This window comes from Gastrolobium bilobum, unplaced genomic scaffold, assembly GCF_033153095.1.
Source record: "Gastrolobium bilobum isolate Gb01-03AN ecotype WA unplaced genomic scaffold, APGP_CSIRO_Gbil_v1 utg2926, whole genome shotgun sequence".
NCBI lineage: Eukaryota > Viridiplantae > Streptophyta > Magnoliopsida > Fabales > Fabaceae > Gastrolobium > Gastrolobium bilobum.
Window position 1 is genome coordinate 233946 of NW_026898807.1, and position 20475 is coordinate 254420.

A 20475-nucleotide genomic window follows, 5' to 3' on the forward strand; every position below is an offset into this window, starting at 1 on the left:
GTAAAGAACAATGAGAAGAAAAGAAATGAGAGGTGATGGACGAATCACGAGTAAGGGCACTAACAGACAACAGGTTAAAAGAAAAAGACGGAACAAGCAAAACATTTTGCAAAATAACAGACGAAAAAAGAGAAACAGAGCCTGTAGACGCAACAGAAACAGAAGATCCAGTAGGAAGGGAAATAGTGGAACTAAAATCAGAAGAAGAGAATTTAAAAAATAGAGGAGAGAAAACAACGTGATGAGTTGCTCCAGTGTCTATTACCCAAGAGGAGGGAGATAAAGAAGATGGCATACCACTGAAACTGGCGACGGTTGGAGAGGATGAATCTGTCGGTGGTGAGGTGGAGGCTGTCGGTGGGGAAAGAGGGCCAGGGTTGGATTGAAGAAGGTGGAGTAATTTGGAGTATTGGTCCGAAGTCAGTTGGGAAAAATAGGGCCTGAGTCATTGGGCCTATGGTTCGGGTGAGGGGAATTAAAGGTCATATGGGCTTGGGCCGAGGGTGAAGGAAAATTGGGTCTAGGGGATTTAGGCTTGTAACCCGGAGGAAAACCGTGAATCTTGAAGCATTTATCCTTGTTGTGTCCATGAATGTTGCAGTGGGTGCAGAAAGGGCGATTACGGCGAGGATTATTCATAGCAGCAGCCATAGGAGAAGAAATAGCAGGAGAAGAGCCAAGAACACCGGAAGCAGCAACGAAATTGAGCAGGGGCATCTCAGTCATGACAGGGAGTGTGGTTGAAATCTGCCTCTGACCTTCCTCTTGCAAAACAAGAGAGAAAACTCGTGGGAGACTTGGTAGCGGCTCCATAAGCAGAATCTGAGCATGGATCGAAGAAAAAGACTCATTAAGCCCCATGAGGAATTGAAGAGCATGGTCCTGCTGTTGAGAAGCATGGAGTAAGCGAAGGCCACCACAGGTGCATTGAAGCGTAGGAGAAAAATCCTGGAGTTCATCCCATAGGATTTTGAGCTTCGTGTAGTAACTATTAACATCCAAGGCACCTAGATGAAGCGATGAGATCTGTTGTTTCAGCTGAAAGATGCGTGGACCATTCGCTTGATGAAAGCGAGCACGAAGGTCAGACCAGAGATCATAAGCAGTAGTGAAATAGATAAGGCTGTCCGCAATCTCCTTGGAAATGGAATTAAGAAGCCAGGAGGTAACCATGGAATTGCATCTATTCCAGGAAGGAAAAAGAAGATCATCGGAAGAAGGGCGAAGAAGAGAGCCATCAACGAAGAAAACTTTGTTCTTTGCAGTCAGTGCTAAAAGCATGGCCCTGCACCAAGAATTAAAATTCGTCCCAAGAAGAGTATGGGGAACAAGGATGAGGCCGGATGATCACCATTATGAAGATGGTAGGGGCTAGAGACATCCTCCATAGAAGTAGAGGATGGAATAGGAGTAGAGGCAGAAGCAGCAGCTGAAGAGTTGGAAGTAGATTTTGTACCTCGAGCCATAGGTGAGGTTTAGAAAATATCATCTGATACCATTTTAGATATTGAAGCCCTGAAAATTTGGAAAGGGAAACTAACTTTCATTGTTCAGAAAAACTGAATTCACTAAGTACAATGTATCCTTTGTGGGAATATATCAGCAACCTAAAAAAAAGAATGCAGCTATATCCGTAAAAAATGCTAAACGGTTACATCCACTGATGAGGTGGCAAAAATCCAAATACAATGAAGAAAACAAAATAACAGAATGAAATATATTCTAAGAGGTTTAATTTTTTTTCTCTCTTCTATACACATATCACATTTTCTTTCTCCAATTTTATTTGACTTGTATCACTGAATAAATGATGGTCTAGCACCTTAATAATTTCGGTGCTTAAGAGACTCGAACTCTTTTATACTCCTATTCAAATCTAACTATCCTTATTCTTATCCTATTTTTTCCAAACCAAAGGAGTCCTAATAGCTTTTACTTCGTAAACAATACTCTATAAGATATTCTCAGCATCACGCCACCTAACTTAATCAAATTTAATTATTCATTTTTAATTAAAACCAATCAAATCAAATTTACCATCCTTCTTAGGAACAAAGGTTGGAAAGTCAGTTGTAACTAGGCCTAGTCATATATATACCAAAAATAGGATGGAGACCTGTTTAAAGTCTGAACTCAAAATTTGGTAAATTTTCCAACTTCCTAATTACGTTGGAACTGGGAAAGTGTGCTCCAATGCCTAACTGGTCCCCTCTCCATACCATAAACCCATTGGTTTCCAGCATAGCTTTGTTCGTGTCCTACATTTTCCATTATTTCGGCGCCTACACTCCTCTCCTCTCCTAAGTTTTATTTATATGGTTTTTATTTTTATCAGAAAAATATTTCTGCAGTTAATCCAGATAAGTTATCTATATTTATTTTCAAAACGACGTCATTTTGGTATTGAAGTCTTAAAAAATTATAAATATAAAGAATATTATAACCTGGAATAAATTAAAATTACAAAAACACCGTAATTTCTGTCCAAAACAACGTCGTATTAAGCTTACTCAGATAATTTATCTGCAGTAACTGCACAAAAAGCAAATCCTTTTATCATTTAACTATAATTTTTTTTCGAAATTTCTATTAAGTTGTCTCAGTTAAACATCATTTTCCTATTCTTATATGCATAAATGTGATGTATTAGTCTAGTTTTGTCATTATCGTGGGAATTACGCACCAGTAAAATTAAAAATTACGCCCTATCCTGAACATAAGTGGAAATTCTGTTCATGTGCTCTTCTAAAACTAGAATGTGCTGAAGTATAACAAAAAATTTAGTTGGAATTAAATTCTAAATCAAATAATTTCTTAAAAGACTTCATATCATTTGAGTTATAGTTATTATTAGATGAAACACAAGTTCTGTAATCAAATATTACATTATCTTTCCTTTCAGTTGGAATCTCGCATTCATTGAATATAGGAATGTTCTTATCATAATACGCAGCCTATAGAGATGAAACCAAGAAAAGAAAATATAACTCTTTATTTTTCACAAAACACAAAATAGAACTTTCTCAAAAAAAAAAAAAAAAGTTGATAATTGCGCAAACGGATTAAGTTGCCAAGACCAAAGGGCAAAGACACAGAGTTACTTCTTTTTGTGAGGGTGGTCCCACCTATGAGATTAGATAAACATCCACCTCCAAAATTCTAATCCACACTGCAAAGTCCAAACTGTGATCCATTTTTTTCATTAATTATTTATAATTCTTTCTCCACCTTCCAGTGACCACGGCGCGTGGTGCGTGTGGAACTGTTGCAATCACCGTAGCCAATTCCCCTAGCAGCTGTCACGGGTATCCCAATAACAGTGTCCACCAGAGATGGTGACGTGAGCCACGGAACAGAGGAACATGAGCCCTGCAATCTGACGGAGAGGTTGATGATGACGTGGCTCCTGGAACCGTCTCTAGTCCGTAGCCGGTAACTGAGGTAGCGTACGGAATCATGGGGGAGGAGGCCAATGTCTGTGACCGGAATCAGACACCAGCCCAGTTGTGTGGGACCCACAATCCGGCGCTTGTTGTATAGCTGAAGATGTAGGCACGAATGTCTGTCGGAAAAGAAGGTGGGATCCACTGGGACGCGGAACATGTGCTCCCGTGTTCCTCCTCCCCCATCGTGCTGGCACACCGCGTGGTTGGGGAGCTTGACGAGAGTGATGAAATAGGAGGAGGAGGAGGAGTATTTGTCGAGGCCTTCAGCGGAGACAACGACGATCTCCAACGTTGTCGTCATGGTTGCACGATCATCATCACTCATGACGACTCGCAGCCACAGAGAGTAAGGATACACTGAAACAGGGAGTAGAGTTAGTTATGATGATGGGTGGGGTTGGTTCATAAGGGATGTGTGTTAGTGTTATTGAGTAGTGACAGTGAAATTTCGTGGGTGCTGCGTGCTAGTAATGGAATATAAACCGGTATGGGAACCTCACTCTCAAATGATTGTCTCATGGAAGTTTTGATTTCCCGCTTTGAGAGTCAACTTGGTGCTGACGTGGCACATTGCCAGCAAGGAAGCACCAATGTTTTTGTTCAACTTGTACTTATATGTTTTGTAATGAATACTTTTAGATGTTTACATTCTTTTAAATTTTGTATCAATATAAGTAAATCATTAGGGAAAAATAAATCTTATGTTGTAAAAAAATGCTAATTTCATATCATAGCTACATTAAGTGTGAGATCTATCTATTTAAAAAAATAAAAAATGAAAAAAAGAGTGACACGTCTTTTTATGGTATGTGTAGGAACGATTTATTTTCTTATACAATATGAGAAAACTAAACTCTAAATTATTGTAGGGCAATTCTAGAAAACATTGTCTCGTATAAAGACTCTGTCAAAATTTAAGTCAAGTGAGACCCACTTAATTATGTCTCTACATGAAATAATATTTTCTCCACTACTATGGAAAAAATATTTCCTATAATGTTTATATTATAGAGTTTAATGTTTCTATAATGAATGTAAATAAGTTATTTGTATTCTATCCTCACCAATATCACATTTGGGATATGTTTAAAGTTTTAATCTTGAACCCGTCTTTAATCGCACAAATTGCAAAGCGAAGAACCGATAGAATATTTCAAAAAATTAAAGTAAGTTATCTCTCTTTACTTCCAAAACGATGTTTTTATCAATATTATAATAATAAAAGCACCTTGATTAAAATATTATAATAATAGTTTTTTCATGAATGATTAAAATTATATTAATAAAAAAGAACCTTGGGATACACCACCCCAAAAGCTAGCTCAAAGGGTGAGAGTGCCCAAAGCCTTATAAACTCCACATTTGTTGCTTATACAACCAATGTAGGACTATATATCTCAACACGCCCCCTCACGTAAGAGCCCATTTGGGCTAGAAGCGTGGAATTGCACAGGCCCAATTTTTGGGAGGCCGTGAGGATTTAACTCAAACTCTGATACCATGTAAAGAACATTGGGATACACCACCCGAAAAGCTAGCTCAAAGGGTGTGAGTTCCCAAAGCCTTATAAACTCCACATTAGTTGCTCGTACAATCAATGTGGGACTATATATCTCAACACGCCCCCTCACACAAGAGCCCATTGGGCTTGAAGAGTTGAAGATGCAACAGGCCCATCCTACCTGTGCTAAGAAAGTCCATAAGAGAAAGTGTGGGGCGGCGAGGCTCTGATACCATGTAAAGAACCTTGGGATACACCACCCCAAAAGCTAGCTCAAAGGGTGGGAGTGTCCAACGCCTTATAAACTCCACATTTGTTGCTCATACAACTAATGTGGGACTATATATCTCAACAAATTTCAACAAATTAAAATTATAATAATATTATAATAACACCTTGGGAGTTGGGAGTGAATGATTAAAATATTATAATAATAAAGACTATTATAATCCTTATAATAAATTGAAATTATAAAAATATTTTGACTTTCGTCCAAAAACGATATTTTTTGGACTCAATGCAAATAATATATCTACATTTACTGCAGTAAAAATGAACCCGTATTTATAATAGTTATAATTGTCTTATGAAATATTTATATTTATATTTTTATTTATCTTCATTTATATTTTACAACTCCTAAAATTTATCATATGAAAATATTAATATTATACCCCATAAGTGTCTCATTTGAGTCATTTCTATATGCGTGTTTCTTATTTTCCAAGTGATGACCTGACATTTGTACTCGGTTTATTTTTAATTTCTCTTTTCTAAAAGTCGGGTTCGAACACCTTATTTTTGTAAGAGTTCTTAAGAAAAATAGCTTTTGTTATGAACTAAAAAAAAAGAGGTCAGAAGTTGTTTGGAGGAGCTAAATGCTCCTTCTCTATTTTTTTTTCTCAATCACAATTTTTTTTTTTTGGACATACGTTTTGTGAGAAATCCTTTTTTCATTTTATAGGCTAATCTTTGACTTTGTTCATTGCCCCCTCTTGCTACGGAAATGATCATAGTTTTAGGGATAACCTTTTTGCTTCAATAATATTTTTCAACATCTTGCTCTTACAAACTTCTCTAATATTCATAATTGTTGTAAATGATAGTTTAGAATAGTAGTATAGAAGTCCCACATCATGTATATCTCTTTATATTTACTTTCTTTTAAGTTATATAATAGACTCTTCGCTGTGTAGTTGAGTTGAGACACACAGATTACTTATAAATCTCTTTGTTCTTGATATTCAACATGGTGTCTAGAGCCTAACAAGATCTGTATCTTTCTGGTAGACCCATTGTCTACCGAGTAAAAAATCTTCCTGCAAATTGTTACTGTCGTCAGTTTCCGGCCACCGTCTGCCACCACCGTCCTCCACCGGAAAAGTTTTCCGACGACCGTTCTGATCAAAAAGTACATCAACAGACTCAAAAGAAGCTGATCTACCCAACACCGCAAGACCCACCGTCATTAGAGGTTGCCAGCACCGTGAACCACCGTTTGACCGCTGTTGACCGCCACCACCGATCACTTTTTCGGCACTTTTTTTGGCGAGCCACCCACAATTGTGATCGTCGCAAGAAGGCGGTTCTTTCCATCCAAGGCCGCTCCCAAATTCCCACTGACGCACCCTCACGTGTGTGAAACATACGCGCGACTTCCACCATCAGGATCACCCTCTTCTTCCTTGTTCAGATCGATCCTTACCTTGTGGTTTTGAGTTCGTTGCGGCCCTTCCGAAGCATTTCTCCTCTTTCCATTACTATTCAAGACATCTTTGTTTCAGCGAATTGTTCTTGATCCATGTCTGATTCTAGCTCATTTTTCCTTCCTCAAGATATTTCTCAGCTCACGATCCCTGGTTCCACTGCTACTGTTGTGCATACAGGTAATAGCGTTGCTGGTTTCACTCAAAGTTCATCATTTGGTCATTGGGTTCTTGATTCTGGTGCCTTTGATCATATTTCTGGTAATAAATCTTTGTTTTTCTTTCTTTCTACCTCTGGTTATTTGCCTGCTGTCACTATGGCTAATGGTTCCCAGGTTCAGTCTCATGGGATTGGAACAATACATCTCTTTCCGTCCATTACTATTGATAATGTGCTCTATGTCCCTGGTTCACCCTTTAATCTCCCTTCCATTAGCCGTTTAATACGTTCTCTTGAATGTCTCATTTCTTTTACCCAAAATTCTGTTGTTTTACAGATTGAAATTCGGGGAGGACAATTGGCGTCAGATTTGAGTCTAATGGCCTTTACTTGCTCTCCAACTTCTCTCATGCTCATTCTGTATTAGATTCTCCACTCACTATTCATGCTTAGTTGGGTCATCCTATTCTTACAAAGCTTCAGAAGATGGTGCCACGTTTGTCCAAGTTGTCCACTTTGCAATGTGAATCATGTCAATTCGGAAAACATACTCGCAGTTCTTTTCCTGATAGAGTCAATCGTCGTGCCTCCTCCCCTTTTAGTTTGGTTCACTCTGATGTTTGGGGACCCAGTCGTACTGAATCAACCCAAGGTTATAGATATTTTGTTACCTTTATTGACGATTATTTTCGAAACACTTGGTTATTTTTACTGAAAAACCGCTTTGAGTTGTTCTCCATATTTCAGAAGTTTTATCATGAAATTCTTACTCAATTTGGTATTCCTATCCGCACTTTTCGTAGTGATAATGCTCGTGAGTATCTGTCTCAACCATTTCAATCATTCATGGCTTCTCACGACATTCTTCACCTTACATCATGTGCTCACACCCCAACAAAATAGGGTTGCTGAAAGAAAAATCGCCATCTTATTGAAACAGCTCGGACACTCGTAATTCATGGGAATGTTCCTACCAGTTTTTGGGGTGATGCTGTTTTCACCGCATGCTATCTCATTAATCACATACCTTCCTCTGTCCTAGGTAACCAGGTATCGTACTCTATCTTGTTTTCGCATCAGCCTTTACATTCCTTACCACTTCGTATTTTTGGTTCTACTTGTTTTGTCCATGAACTCGGTCCCAATCGTGACAAGTTGTCTGCCAAATCCCACAAATGTGTGTTCCTCGGTTACACTCGGACACAAAAAGGTTATTGGTGTTACTCTCCGAGTCTCTGTCGCTCTTTTGTCTCGACGGATGTTACTTTCTTTAAGTCTGTTCCATTTTTTGGCTCCACCTCTGTTCCCGAAGACTCTGTTGATACTCAGTTACCTTTACCCTCTGTTCCAATTCAATATGTTCCGGCACAAGATTCCACACCACCACCGCCTATTGTCACTTCTCCATATGTCCCAGCACCAGATTCTCCTCTCCAAGTTTATCACCGTCGATCACATCCACCCATACCCCAAGACATTGATGAGGTTCCTATGGACTCAGATCTGCCATCATCAACTCCTGCGGCTTCGGTCCCGCCCTCCGACATTGACTACCCATTGCTCTCCGAAAAGGTACTCATAATATTCGTCCCCCACCCAAGTATTTAGTAAATATGAGTTATCATCGCCTTTCTCCATCACATTTTGCTTGCCTTTCTTCTTTGTCTTCTGTATCTGTTCCTAAGACTTAGGTGAGGCATTACCCATCCCGGATGGCGACATGCTATGATTGACGAGATGTGTGCACTTCATGGCAGTAGTACTTGGGATCTGGTTCCTCTTCCCTCTGAAAAATCTGTTGTTGGATGTAGATAGATATTTACTGTCAAGGTTGGTCCTGATGGACACATGGATCGTCTCAAAGCACGTTTGGTGGCTAAGGGATACACTCAGGTGTTTGGTGAAGATTATGGGGATACATTTTTCCCTGTTGCAAAATTGGCATCTGTTCGCCTCTTTATTACTATGGTTGTTATCCCTCACTAGCCCATTTATCAATTGGATGTCAAAAATGCTTTCCTTAATGGCGATCTTGCTGAAGAAGTTTATATGGAGTAACCTCTTGGATTTGTTGCTCAGGGGGAGTCCAGTCTAGTTTGTCGACTCTGAAAATCTTTGTATGGTCTCAAACAGTCTCCACGAGCTTGGTTTGAGAGGTTAAGCACCATTGTCCAGCAGTTTGGTATGACTCGGAGTGCGGCTGATCACTCAGTCTTTTATCGCCACTCAAACTCTGGATCCATTTATTTGGTGGTATATGTTGATGACATTGTCATTACAGGTGATGACCATCAAGGCATTACTCAGTTAAAATAACATCTCAGTCATCATTTTCAAACAAAGGATCTCGGAAGACTACGATATTTCTTGGGAATTGAAGTGGCTCAATCCAAATATGGTATTGTGATATCCCAGAGGAAATATGTTATGGACATTCTAGAGGAGACAACTTTGTTGAATGCTAAGCCCATCGATACCCCCATGGATCCAAATGTCAAGCTTATGCCAAATCAGGGGGAGCTATTTACAGATCCAGAAAGGTATAGAAGATTGGTTCGGAAGCTGAACTATCTTACAGTTACTCGACCAGACATCTCATTTGCAGTCAGTGTAGTAAGTCAGTTCTTGAATTCTCCTTGTGAAGATCATTGGAATGCAGTGATCTGCATCCTCAAGTACATCAAGAATGCTCCAGGTAAAGGTCTCCTCTATAAAAACAAAGGTCATATCAAAGTTGAGGGATACTCAGATGCTGATTGGGCAGGTTCCCCCAGTGATAGAAGATCCACATCTGGATATTGTGTATTCCTTAGAGGTAACTTGATTTCTTGGAAAAGCAAGAAACAAAGTGTAGTTGCCAGATCAAGTGCTGAAGTAGAATAACGCTCCATGGCCACAACCACCTGTGAACTTATCTGGTTAAAACAACTATTGAAGAAACTCAAATTTGGAGATATTGGCACAACAACTCTCATTTGCGATAATCAAGCTACTTTACATATTGCTTCCAACCCAGTGTTTCATGAAAAGATCAAGCACATTGAGATAGATTGTCATTTTGTTAGGGAAAATGTCCTCTCTAGAGATATAGTCACTAGTTTTGTTAACTCAACTGATCAATTAACTGATGTTTTCACTAAGTCTTTGAGAGGGCTTAGGATAGATTACTTATGTAACAAGCTTGGTACATATGATCTATATGCTCTAGCTTGAAGGGGAGTATTGTAAATGATAGTTTATAATAGTAGTATAGAAGTCTCACATCATGTATTTCTCTTTATATTTTCTCTTTTAAGTTATATAATAGACTCTCCGCTGAGTAGTTGAGACACATAAATTACTTATAAATCTCTTTGTTCTTGATATTCAACAATAATCAATTTTTTAATGAAAAATTACTCTAAATATAAAAGGATTATTTAGTAAAGTAGGAAGCACTCTGTTTACCAAAATAAAATAAAAATAAAAATAGGAAGCACTTTTATTTCCTCAATATGTTATTCATATAAAGTTGGTTGAACAATTTCAAAAGTAACTCGAAAAAGCATTTCGACAAATTATTCGTTAGCATAAACAATTTGTGGGAACAATAATGCTCGGTAAATATCAATATCAATTCCATTACCTTATATTTATATGAAGGGATTAAAATTTTTTATATTACAGGAGATAAAATTATCATCTATACATATATAAAAATATAAGAAGTCCATGTAAAAAAAAAAAGCAAAAAAAAAGAAAAGAATTAACTACAATTTTATATGTGTACAAAATAATTTTAACTTCTAACATGAAAAAGCTTAAAACACTTATACGAAGTGGCAAAACTATAATATATGTAAATAAATTACACCTAACTACAACCAGGCGATTGAAAATGTGTAAATATAAAATATTTTTGTTCTATTAAGTTATCTTTAACTTTACCAAAAATACAACTTTTTTATTCCCGTGTTTTTTTTAAAAAGAACTAAAAATAAAATAAACATAGGAAAAAAAAGTATCTAATATTATCTTAGATAATTTTGTTTAATGTTCATTGAAATGACGTCATTTTGAGGTTAAAAAATTAAAATGATAAAGACTATTATAACACTGAAATAAGTTAAAATTACAAATACACTATAATTTTCGCTTTAAAACTAAATCGTTTTGGTGAACATTAAGCAAAATTATCTAAAATAACTTAAAAAAAATGAACCCATAAACTTATATGTTATCTCTTTTGTTTTTTGTGAAAAACTTACATGCTATTGACTTTGTTTTTCTCGTTTAACACGAAAGACGAAATTTTTCTACAAATACATGTTTCAGGTGGTTTCACTGTTGAGAAATTAAAATAAAATCAAAGCATATAATTGATACATGTGTAGCATAAGAGATAATATTTTCAATAACAGAAAAAATATTTTGTTATTTATCAAACCCAACTAGAGCGTAATTAAGAAGGGTTTTATTTTTCTTATGTTGCATGAGACAAGTTGTCTCATGCAACACATAAAAAGTGGGTGGACTCGCTTTTTTATTTTCTCTCTCTTCTTTTTTAGTGGATCTCATTCACTTTTTGTGTGTTGCATGAGACAACTTGTCTCATGCAACATAAGAAAAATAAAACTCAATTAAGAAATATAAAACCGGTCCTCATTTGCTATTGGCAAATTGTGGCGAAATTTCATGGGGAAGATAAAACAAAGAGTAAATTTCTTTTTTGGTCATCAGCAAATTTCACGATGCACACTTTAGTCCTTAGCAAATAAAAAGGTCTATCGTGGTCCCTAAGAAATTTAAAATGGACTCATTTAGTTAAAATCTTGATCCCTCATAAATTTAAAAAAAATCTATATTAATCCCTTAAAAGGACTAAAATGAGTCCATTTTAAACTTCTTAAGGACCACGGTAGACCTTTTTATTTGCTAGGGACTAAAGCGAATATCGTGAAATTTACCGAGGACCAAGAATATTTACTCTACAACAAAAAGCTTCACGTGGCCTAATTAGGATTTAGGGACACATCCCGAGATTTGGGCTTGCACTAATTATTGGTATATAGCCTATTTTGAAATTTGTTATGATTACAATGAGTTGTTTTTATTTTAAAATTTATCATCTTTTAATCACATTTTTATTATGTAAATACTTTTTTTTTTAATAAATCAAGCGGGGACAATTTTGTTCATGCAGATCTAGAATTAAGGCTTTAAAATTCTTTCAAAAATAATAATAAAAAAATCAAACACAAAGCGTTATTATATAAGGGGCCGTTTGGTAGGAGGCATTTTTTAGAATTATCGAGAAACTGAGAGTGGTAATCATATTAACCTATTTTTGGTACAAGTTTTTTTAAATTTTTTCGAGAATATGATTTTTCCAAAATTTTATTTTGTGTGTAATTTTTTTTGAAAATACCATTAAAAAATACCATCCAAGGAGTGGTATTCTAAGATTTATATGACAATTGAAAATTTAATACAACTAAACATAGCATTAAGAAAATTAACTTAATATTCTCGGTAATATTTTAGTCTACCAAACACTTTTTTGATAACATTTTCAGAAAACTCATATTTCCATCATATTCTTGGAAATCGTAATTTTCGGATAAAAGAAAATTTATCTCGTACCAAACGCCCCCTATTTCTAGACAGATAAAACAATATACTTCGAGTCTTACAACTAGATTTCAGGGAAAAAGAAAATTCTCCCCGTGTGGAACCTTGAGGAAGTCTCTGTGCAGATAACATGTTTGTCAAATTGTCGGTTATGTCCACAGTTACTCCTTACTTCAGTAACCCATTGTCAAATCTCAATTTGTGAATATAATACCACTGTTATTAAAAACCAAACCAACTTGGTCAGTCGGATCGATTGAACTGAAAATCAAATCATTAACCGGTTCATTTTAGTCAATTAACCAATCAAACATGTAACTCAATAAAAAACTGGTAAATCAATCATAATCCGGGTTCAACCGATACTAATTAAGTATTAAATTTTTGGTTAAGTAAAACGTTAAATCATTAAGGCTGATTATTTTGATTATCATGTTACTTTTTTTTATATATTTTGGATAAATTTAATTTAAATGGTTCAACTAATGATGTATTGACCTGATATTGCTATCAAGTCGATGATCGATTCCAGTTTGATAATATTGATATCGACTAATAACAATTTAATTAAACTGTTTTTCTTTATTTAGATTTTGCAATAGTATGATTTATTACTATTTTCTGAATCAAATTTTCTTTCCGTGGGAATTTATATAATGCACAAAATCAATTCTATTGATAATAATGATAGTTACCAAAAACTACTGTATGATATGAATTCAATAATCACAAAATTTGAAAATTGCACGCAATGGCAAAGCTACTGTACGCAGTGTTTCACAGAGTCTTTGTCAGCACATGGAAATTGGAAAAAACGAAACGGCCAAAGCCTACATGAAAATTCATACTGCAGTTTTCCTTGAAAATTCATGTTGATTTAATAATCAAAATCAGACATTCAGTGGCAGAACATGACTAAAAGTTTAGAGGGAGAAAAAACTTTACGCCAAATTTTCAAAATTAAGGTCCAAAACATTAAATTATTTAAAAGTGGGATGGGTCCATTCTTACTTAAAGAAAACAGAATGTCCGTCCTTCAATAACTTATCATTTCAAAAGCAACTAATTTTTGTCACTAAAATTCTTTAAAAAAAATTGTTTATGTAGTAGAGCGATATTGTTTTCAGCAAGTTCCAAACAAATAAGCTTTGTAAATAGGTTAGCTTAGGATAGACTTTGACTTAAATAGATTAGATCTGTATAAAATACTTTAGGTCTAACCCGATCTTCTAGTCTGTAAGCTTAAATTACAAGTCTGACCTAACCTATATTTAAAAAACAAAAACCTTGGCCTAAGCCTGTTAGCTTATTTAAGCTTATTAAATATTTAATAATTAAAAAAATAATATTACTTCAGTTTCCAAAATCATAAAAATAATAATTTATTTATTTTATTTAAAATAAATAATATAATATAGATCGACATGTAGACTTAAAGGCCCGTCATATAAAGAAAACCTATCACTGTTTTCTAAATAGTTTTTTTAAGCAGAAAAATATTCTTGCAGTTAATGCAGATAAATTATCTACATTTACTTCCAAAACGATATCGTTTTGAGATTGAAAGATTAGAAAGTTATAATTACAAAGACTATAATAACCCTGAATAAATTAAAATTACAAAAATACCATAATTTCACTCTAAAACAACGTCATATTGGACTTACTGCAGATAACTCGTCTGCATAAAAAACGAATCCTATTTTAAAAATTTAAACCTGTTCTATTTAATTAAATGTAATAGATCAAGTCTGATCCGATATAGACTAAGTCGTAAAATCCTGTAATCGGGTCTAGTCTATTTAGACTTTCACTTGTAGCTAGCAAAGGAATTTCTACCCAAAGTACATCGGTTTTCACGGCAAGCAAATAGTGAGAGCATAATGTACAAAACAAAATTAAAAATAGTGAGATAAGACAATGTGGGTGAAATATGAGTGGTAACTGAGAGCATAATAATTATAAAAGAAGTTTGGAAAAAAAAAAGTTGTGTATGTTGACGTGTGTGTGCGCGCGCGGGGAACACCTTCCGCGCTTAAGAAACTCTGCATGCGCACACAATGCCAAATAGAAAACAAATTATATTTTATAACAAGAAAATTCTTTCATATTAATTCCAAGAGGTTAGTTTCGATTCGTATGTAAAATAATATTTTAATATGTTCTGTCCTTAAGACAGAGATGTTCAGCCCAGTAGGCTGGCACGTTGATCTTAGATCTAGTGTCCTCTCCAAGTTATCTATGAATGAGATACCCTCGAGTCAAGTAGATTACTGTGCACAGAATATTGTAACGGCGTTAGCCAATAGGGTGTGTGTGCGCACAGTGACAACATAACAGTAAGAGAGAGAGCGTACCGTACCTCTAGGGTTTACCTTGTATTTATAGAGGTTACCTGTGGGTAGTGTGGATGGGCCTTTGATACCTCTGATGAGGGCCTAGGCCTATTTGCTATGCTGTCGTATTAGGATTAGTATCCTTGATGGATATCTATCATTTGTTAATATCAATCCGTATCTTAGATTGCCTCTGATTGAACTTACCACTTAATGAGCCCAGAGTCCATAACATAATGAAAATACTGAAACGTATAAAAAAAGTAAGTTAAGTTGATATAAAGGGAGAATCAAAGCATTTTTAAAAATTTTATAGTCCCATTAAAGTAGAACTCATTTATTAATTGTTATAGTACATTATTATTTTTTACCCACGCCTATATATTTCCAATTCAACCCCTCGTTGTTTAACAACGATTTTGACTCGTATTCGTTACTCCTATTTGATTAGAATCATTTTTATTTGGACTAACCATGTAATCTATTTTTTTTATTTTTTATTTTATAACAACCATGTAATCTATTTTTACACAAGTGATTTGATACAATTTTAATCCATGGGTCTCCAGTAGATTAAGGTAAAGAGAACGACCAACAAGACACTCTTATCCTACAATCTTTTAACATGCAATTTTGACAACAATACCAAGTAATGTTTAATCTATTAGGACTAACCCGCCTAATTGTATATCTCACCCACATTAATTGTGATTTGAGTTTTATTCTTAAGTTTCCCTTTTTATAAATATGGGAAATGATATTGTGACAATCAAGTTATGTTACTACTAAGTGACTACCAATCAATCTTACCGTTAGATCGATTATATTGATCTAACGGTTATATTTATTTCTATCTTTGTATGGTCATGATTCCCCAAATTTAATACTTTATATTTATTTTCACCTTTGTATGGTTATGATTTCTCATATTTAATGCTTTCACTTTAAATATGAGGAATCATGACCATACAAAGATGAAAATAAATATAACCGTTGGATCAACATAATCAATCTAACGATAAAATTGATTGGTAGTCACTTGATAATAACACAACTTGGTTGTCACAATATCCTTCCCCTTATAAATGATATATAATCTTATCATAAACTTTCATTGATGAATAATTGTCTTCTCTAACCTTGATAGAAGGCATGTCTTTCACTCTTAAGTTTTCATCAATTTTTTAAAAAACAAAAAACCTAATCTAAACTTTCGTCGATTAATATTAAAAAAATAACGTTTAGGAATTAACTTCCAATGTTAAAATTAGTAAAATCATGAAGGAAGAGGTTTTATGATGCATGAGGTGGTTAGAATTTTAGGAAGCAATTCCAAAGTTAAAGCTAGTGGAGTACTGATTTTAGTAGGATAATACTTTAATTTGTTCCAATTTTAGGTGTTTTAATGTTGCACTGCATCTCCTGTCTCTTTAAAGATGAATAAAATATGGAAAAACTTCCTCTTCCAAATATACATTTACGAAATTCTATCAAAGGAACTCTCCTTTACTTAAAAAATAATAATTAAAAACATATCGTTTCGTTACCACTTCACTTTAGAGGATACAAGTGTCTATGAATCAATAAATTGAACTGGAGTTTTTTGCACGATAGATTTTATATAGGGATTCTCTCTTTTATTCTAGAGAAGAAATTATTGAAAATTTTGTAGTTCCGTTTTGTCTTAGATTTTTCTTCTCAAGAAGTAAACAGAATGTACATTAATGTCGCCAAACTGGAACGGCACATACTTACACGGGCCTTCTTACCGTAACATGAAAAATCATGTTATGGTGGCAATAGCTAAGACGAAATTGAGAATGTCACAGAGCGCTTGCGTACCAGATCTAGCTAAGTTTGTACTTTAACCTAAGCTGAGCTGTTGTCTTCCAGCCCGAAGCCCATCAGGTTCCCAATGGTCGCTCTAAAGACACTGTTAGCTTTATCGACTGAGAAGTCAGATATGGGCCAAAACTAGATTTGGTTTGGGCCAAAAATCCACAAAAATTAAATAAAGTGTTTAAAAGGTGAATAGAAGAGAAATTTAATCAAGTAAAAAACTAAACAATTTTAAGATTTCCGAACAGTAAGAATCAGACATGAAAATCATGTATAAGTTACATTTTAAAATAAAAGATTCTTTCTTAAACACATTTTAAAGAAAAATTTATAATTCAAAACAAACTAATCAAGTAACATATTAAAAAAAGACTAGTTCTAGTGTAGGACCCATTCAGCATTCACAAACGGAATCCCATAAAGAAATAAAAAAACATATTAGAATCATGAAACTTAAGAAGGAACTCCGTCCAATGGATGGAAACATTACAATACATTAATCAAATTAGAAAAATTTATGATATCAGACACTTGTCTACATATTTAGTTGTATCCCACACATTTTCCTTCTAAAAAAGGTAATTTAAATCTTTTAAAGGGCTGCCCTCCATTGTTTCAGTTACTCCATTTGCATGCGTTAACTGTCCACTGCTATCAACAAGATTTGTTTTCTTTTGCAAGGTTCCACAGTCAAGCAGCATGACTTTTTAGACGTTCACTCCAATGGCGGGTTTAATTATTATTATTTAAGAACAAGAAGTGCCCTTTCTCCTAATGTAACATCACATACAGCACATGGAAATTCAAGTTGCCTGTCAGCCCCATTGGCAGCGGCGCAACGCTAGTAGTGTGTTGTGTGTAGCGTTCGGGTAACGCAAAATGTAGTGTGTGCCTGTTTGGCCGCGTGTGGCCATGGAGTTACAAAGCAACAACCAAACACACACTTTCCTTTGCCAATTCATCAAGTAGGAATTACGAAGGCGCGTTATTTCCAAGCTCCAGCCAACGAGGCTCCTGATCATCTGAGTACTCACCATCAAGCGGTTCAGATTTTACATCATCTGGTTCCTGAGAGGATCGTGTTTGCGTTAGCGTTTGATTCTGTTCTTCTCTCTCGGTCTCGTTCTCGCTCTCTGTCCTACTCCTACATCGTTTATGCCCAATCGAAACCCCAAACAACTTGGGAACCTCTGCTTCCGCCGTGTCGCCAGCGCCACTCACATGCACAGCATTATCCTCGGCTAATAAAACATGCTTTGAAGGCAAAAACTCCAACGCTTTCCCTTCAGGTACAGGTACAGCCCTCACAGCACTAGTAGACGATTCTAGTTGGCGGCTAAAACCAGAACCATAATTGGTCATCAAGGCGAGTATGTTATTACATAGACCCTTCAATTGACTCAACTCGTGACTCAGTTGCATGTTCTCTTTCCTAAGCCTTTCATTCTCTTCTAAGAGCTCGGGCGCAGTGGTGCAACTCGTGGTGCGGTGCACTGTATTACTATTATTCGCAGCAATCGGAGATGAGTTCGAGGATAGTACCTGTTCGTCGCCCGAAGTTGTTGGTGACACCGTTCTGCCCGGTGCCGCCACAGCCACCGTTACAGTATTAGCCGTTGCTCCCGCCGTCACCGGCAATATTTTCCGCCGCTGTATTTCGCGAAGCAGGCCTTTCTCGCCTCGCCGGAAATAGTCATTAGCAAATTCCCAGCGGTCAGGGACAACCTTCCGAAATCCCTGCAAATTAAACACAAACCGATAATCCGTTTGGCCGCTGAGAAAATCCTAGAAAGGAAAAGAAAACAAAAGAATAAAAAAAAAGGGAAATAAAATTACATAGGTGTTAAGCTGACGGACGAAACTGGAAAAATTATTGTGTTTAAAATACTTAGGAAGCAAATCTCGAGCGAATTCAGCTGGTCGCCAAACTATGAAGCTTGTGCCATCATCGTTCCAGGAAATTAGGTCATCTGCAGAGGGATCATCCACGAGCTGGAATGTTTTCGTCAGAAACGGCGTCGGAACGGATCTCTGCGAGTCTGCCGGTGCTGATTCACCGGTCTGCTCCGCCGATATAGGCGCCATGAACACCGCTACCAGATCTGGAATTCGACCTCGATAATTAATCAACTTCTTGTGCCTCCGATTTTCATATGCGGCTTTTAAAACATAACTAGTTTTCACCAACTATTTCAATATGGTGCTTTGCTGCAACAGTTCGATTCCACAAATTAGATTACATCTACAAGGAAGGGGATAACAAAAATACCAACGGCAAAGGTTAGAACCTTCTCCAGGTTCTACCTACACTTAGCTAACCCAGATTATTCTTGTTATTATTCTAAAAATATATATGGTTAAACAAAATAATATTAATCTACGAAGCAATAATTATGTGCTATTATTTAGTTACCTTGATCTATCTGATAGAGATGGATTGGGATATTAACAAGGCCCGAAATCTTCACCCCTACCCAACGGAAAACCAGAAACACGGTCGTAATTCGTTGCAGCAAAACCACGGGCTGAGAGAGAGAGAGAGAGAGAAACGGTTGGTTTTTGTTGTTTCTAGAAGTTTCGAAGGAGAGACTAAATGATGCAAAAGATAGTAGTAAAAATAGGAGCTCCTGTGGATTTGAGAAGGAAAGGCAAATGAGAAAAAGAAAAAATAAATTGGAGAGGTCCAAAATGAGTGGGGCCCACGGAGAGGCAGAACTAAGAAGGCGCTAGAAGAAAGTTTTGATGGATAAGGGATGCTACGTGTTACTTGGCGGAGCTGTGATCACGGCCGTGGCTTCATCCGAATAAGGCTTTGGACCGTTGGTTTGGTAATCCACTTTCCAGAACCTTCCTCATCCTTCATTCATTTCTCATTATTATTATTTATTATTATTTTTATGCCTTTTAATTTGTCCGATGTTATTATGCACTTCCACATTTACACGTGTTGCAATGTTTATCATCGACGGGGGCCCACTGGGGCACATAACGCACTTCCATTCGAACTGCAAGGTTTATTTATATTTTTTCCCTTTATGGATCAAATCTTCTACGGGATTTTTTAGCTTCCAGATGATCTTAACTATATTAATTATGGGTTAAGAAATAAACATATTTAATTATTTCATATTATAAGAAATAAATTTATTTCTTATACATAAATAGAAATGTGTGAATTTTTTTTTATCTTCTCTTCACATAAAATTATCCCTCACAATATAAGAAATATTAATTTCATTAATTATTGGATTAGTAGCTATATCTCTTGATTCAGATTCTTTTCCTAGTGATGTTGTACACTTGGGAAATAATTAATCCACATTTTGATAAAATTTAATTAAATGTAAAGATGATTGATAAAAAATTCAAGTAATAAGTGTAACTTGTCAATCCAAATTTTAATAATAATAAATATATAAATTTTTAATGTTTTCTTTCATCCAAAGGCTTATTTATTTTACATGAAAAATTTAAGGTTAAGAATAATTATCTCATTATAAAATTATGATAAGTGTCTAAACTGAATAAAAATATACACTAATGCTTACATTTTTATATTTTCAGAATGGGTAGGATATTGTAACAATCAATTAATATTATTATCAATCAATTTCACCGTTAGATCAATTATGTTGATCTAACATTTTTTTTATCTTTATATGGTTATGATTCCCTATATTTAATATGCAAGCATTAAATATTAGAAATCATAACCAGGTGAAAATAAATATAAAATATTAAATATGAGAAATCATAACCATACAAAAATAGAAATAAATATAACCGTTGGATCCACGTAATTGATCTAACGATAAAATTAATTGACAGTAATATTGGTAGTAATATTAATTGATTGTTACAATATCCTTCCCGTTTG

The 20475-nt window shown here is 35.4% G+C and overlaps 2 protein-coding genes across 3 annotated transcripts; both read right to left on the bottom strand.

Moving 5' to 3' along the window:
* Positions 1-2958: 2958 nt before the first annotated feature.
* On the bottom strand, positions 2959-3976 carry LOC133284301 (uncharacterized). The gene has a single exon (XM_061481299.1). It carries the CDS (start codon positions 3769-3771, stop codon positions 3211-3213), a length of 561 nt encoding a protein of 186 aa, XP_061337283.1. The 5' UTR covers positions 3772-3976; the 3' UTR covers positions 2959-3210.
* A 12365-nt stretch (positions 3977-16341) lies between these two features.
* LOC133284275 (heat stress transcription factor B-2b) lies at positions 16342-19239 on the bottom strand. 2 transcript variants are annotated; one of them, XM_061481274.1, is made up of 3 exons: positions 19012-19239; positions 18435-18840; positions 16342-18335 (listed from the first exon to the last, which is right to left on the bottom strand). In XM_061481274.1, the coding sequence occupies exons 2-3, from the start codon at positions 18681-18683 to the stop codon at positions 17571-17573; spliced, it is 1014 nt and encodes a 337-aa protein (XP_061337258.1). In that variant the 5' UTR covers positions 18684-18840; positions 19012-19239; the 3' UTR covers positions 16342-17570. The 2 variants fall into 2 exon arrangements, with proteins under 2 accessions (XP_061337258.1, XP_061337257.1); XM_061481273.1 differs by having other exon boundaries at positions 16343-18335; positions 18435-18806.
* Between the last annotated feature and the right edge of the window lie 1236 nt (positions 19240-20475).

Bases quoted from the DNA above. Each gene is read 5' to 3' on its own strand.
- LOC133284301 (XM_061481299.1), bottom strand. From the start codon at position 3,771: ATGAGTGATGATGATCGTGCAACCATGACGACAACGTTGGAGATCGTC.
- LOC133284275 (XM_061481274.1), bottom strand. From the start codon at position 18,683: ATGGCGCCTATATCGGCGGAGCAGACCGGTGAATCAGCACCGGCAGAC. The intron at 18,336-18,434 runs GTAATTTTATTT...TTTAATTTGCAG, and splicing joins TCCGTCAGCTTAACACCTAT to GGATTTCGGAAGGTTGTCCC.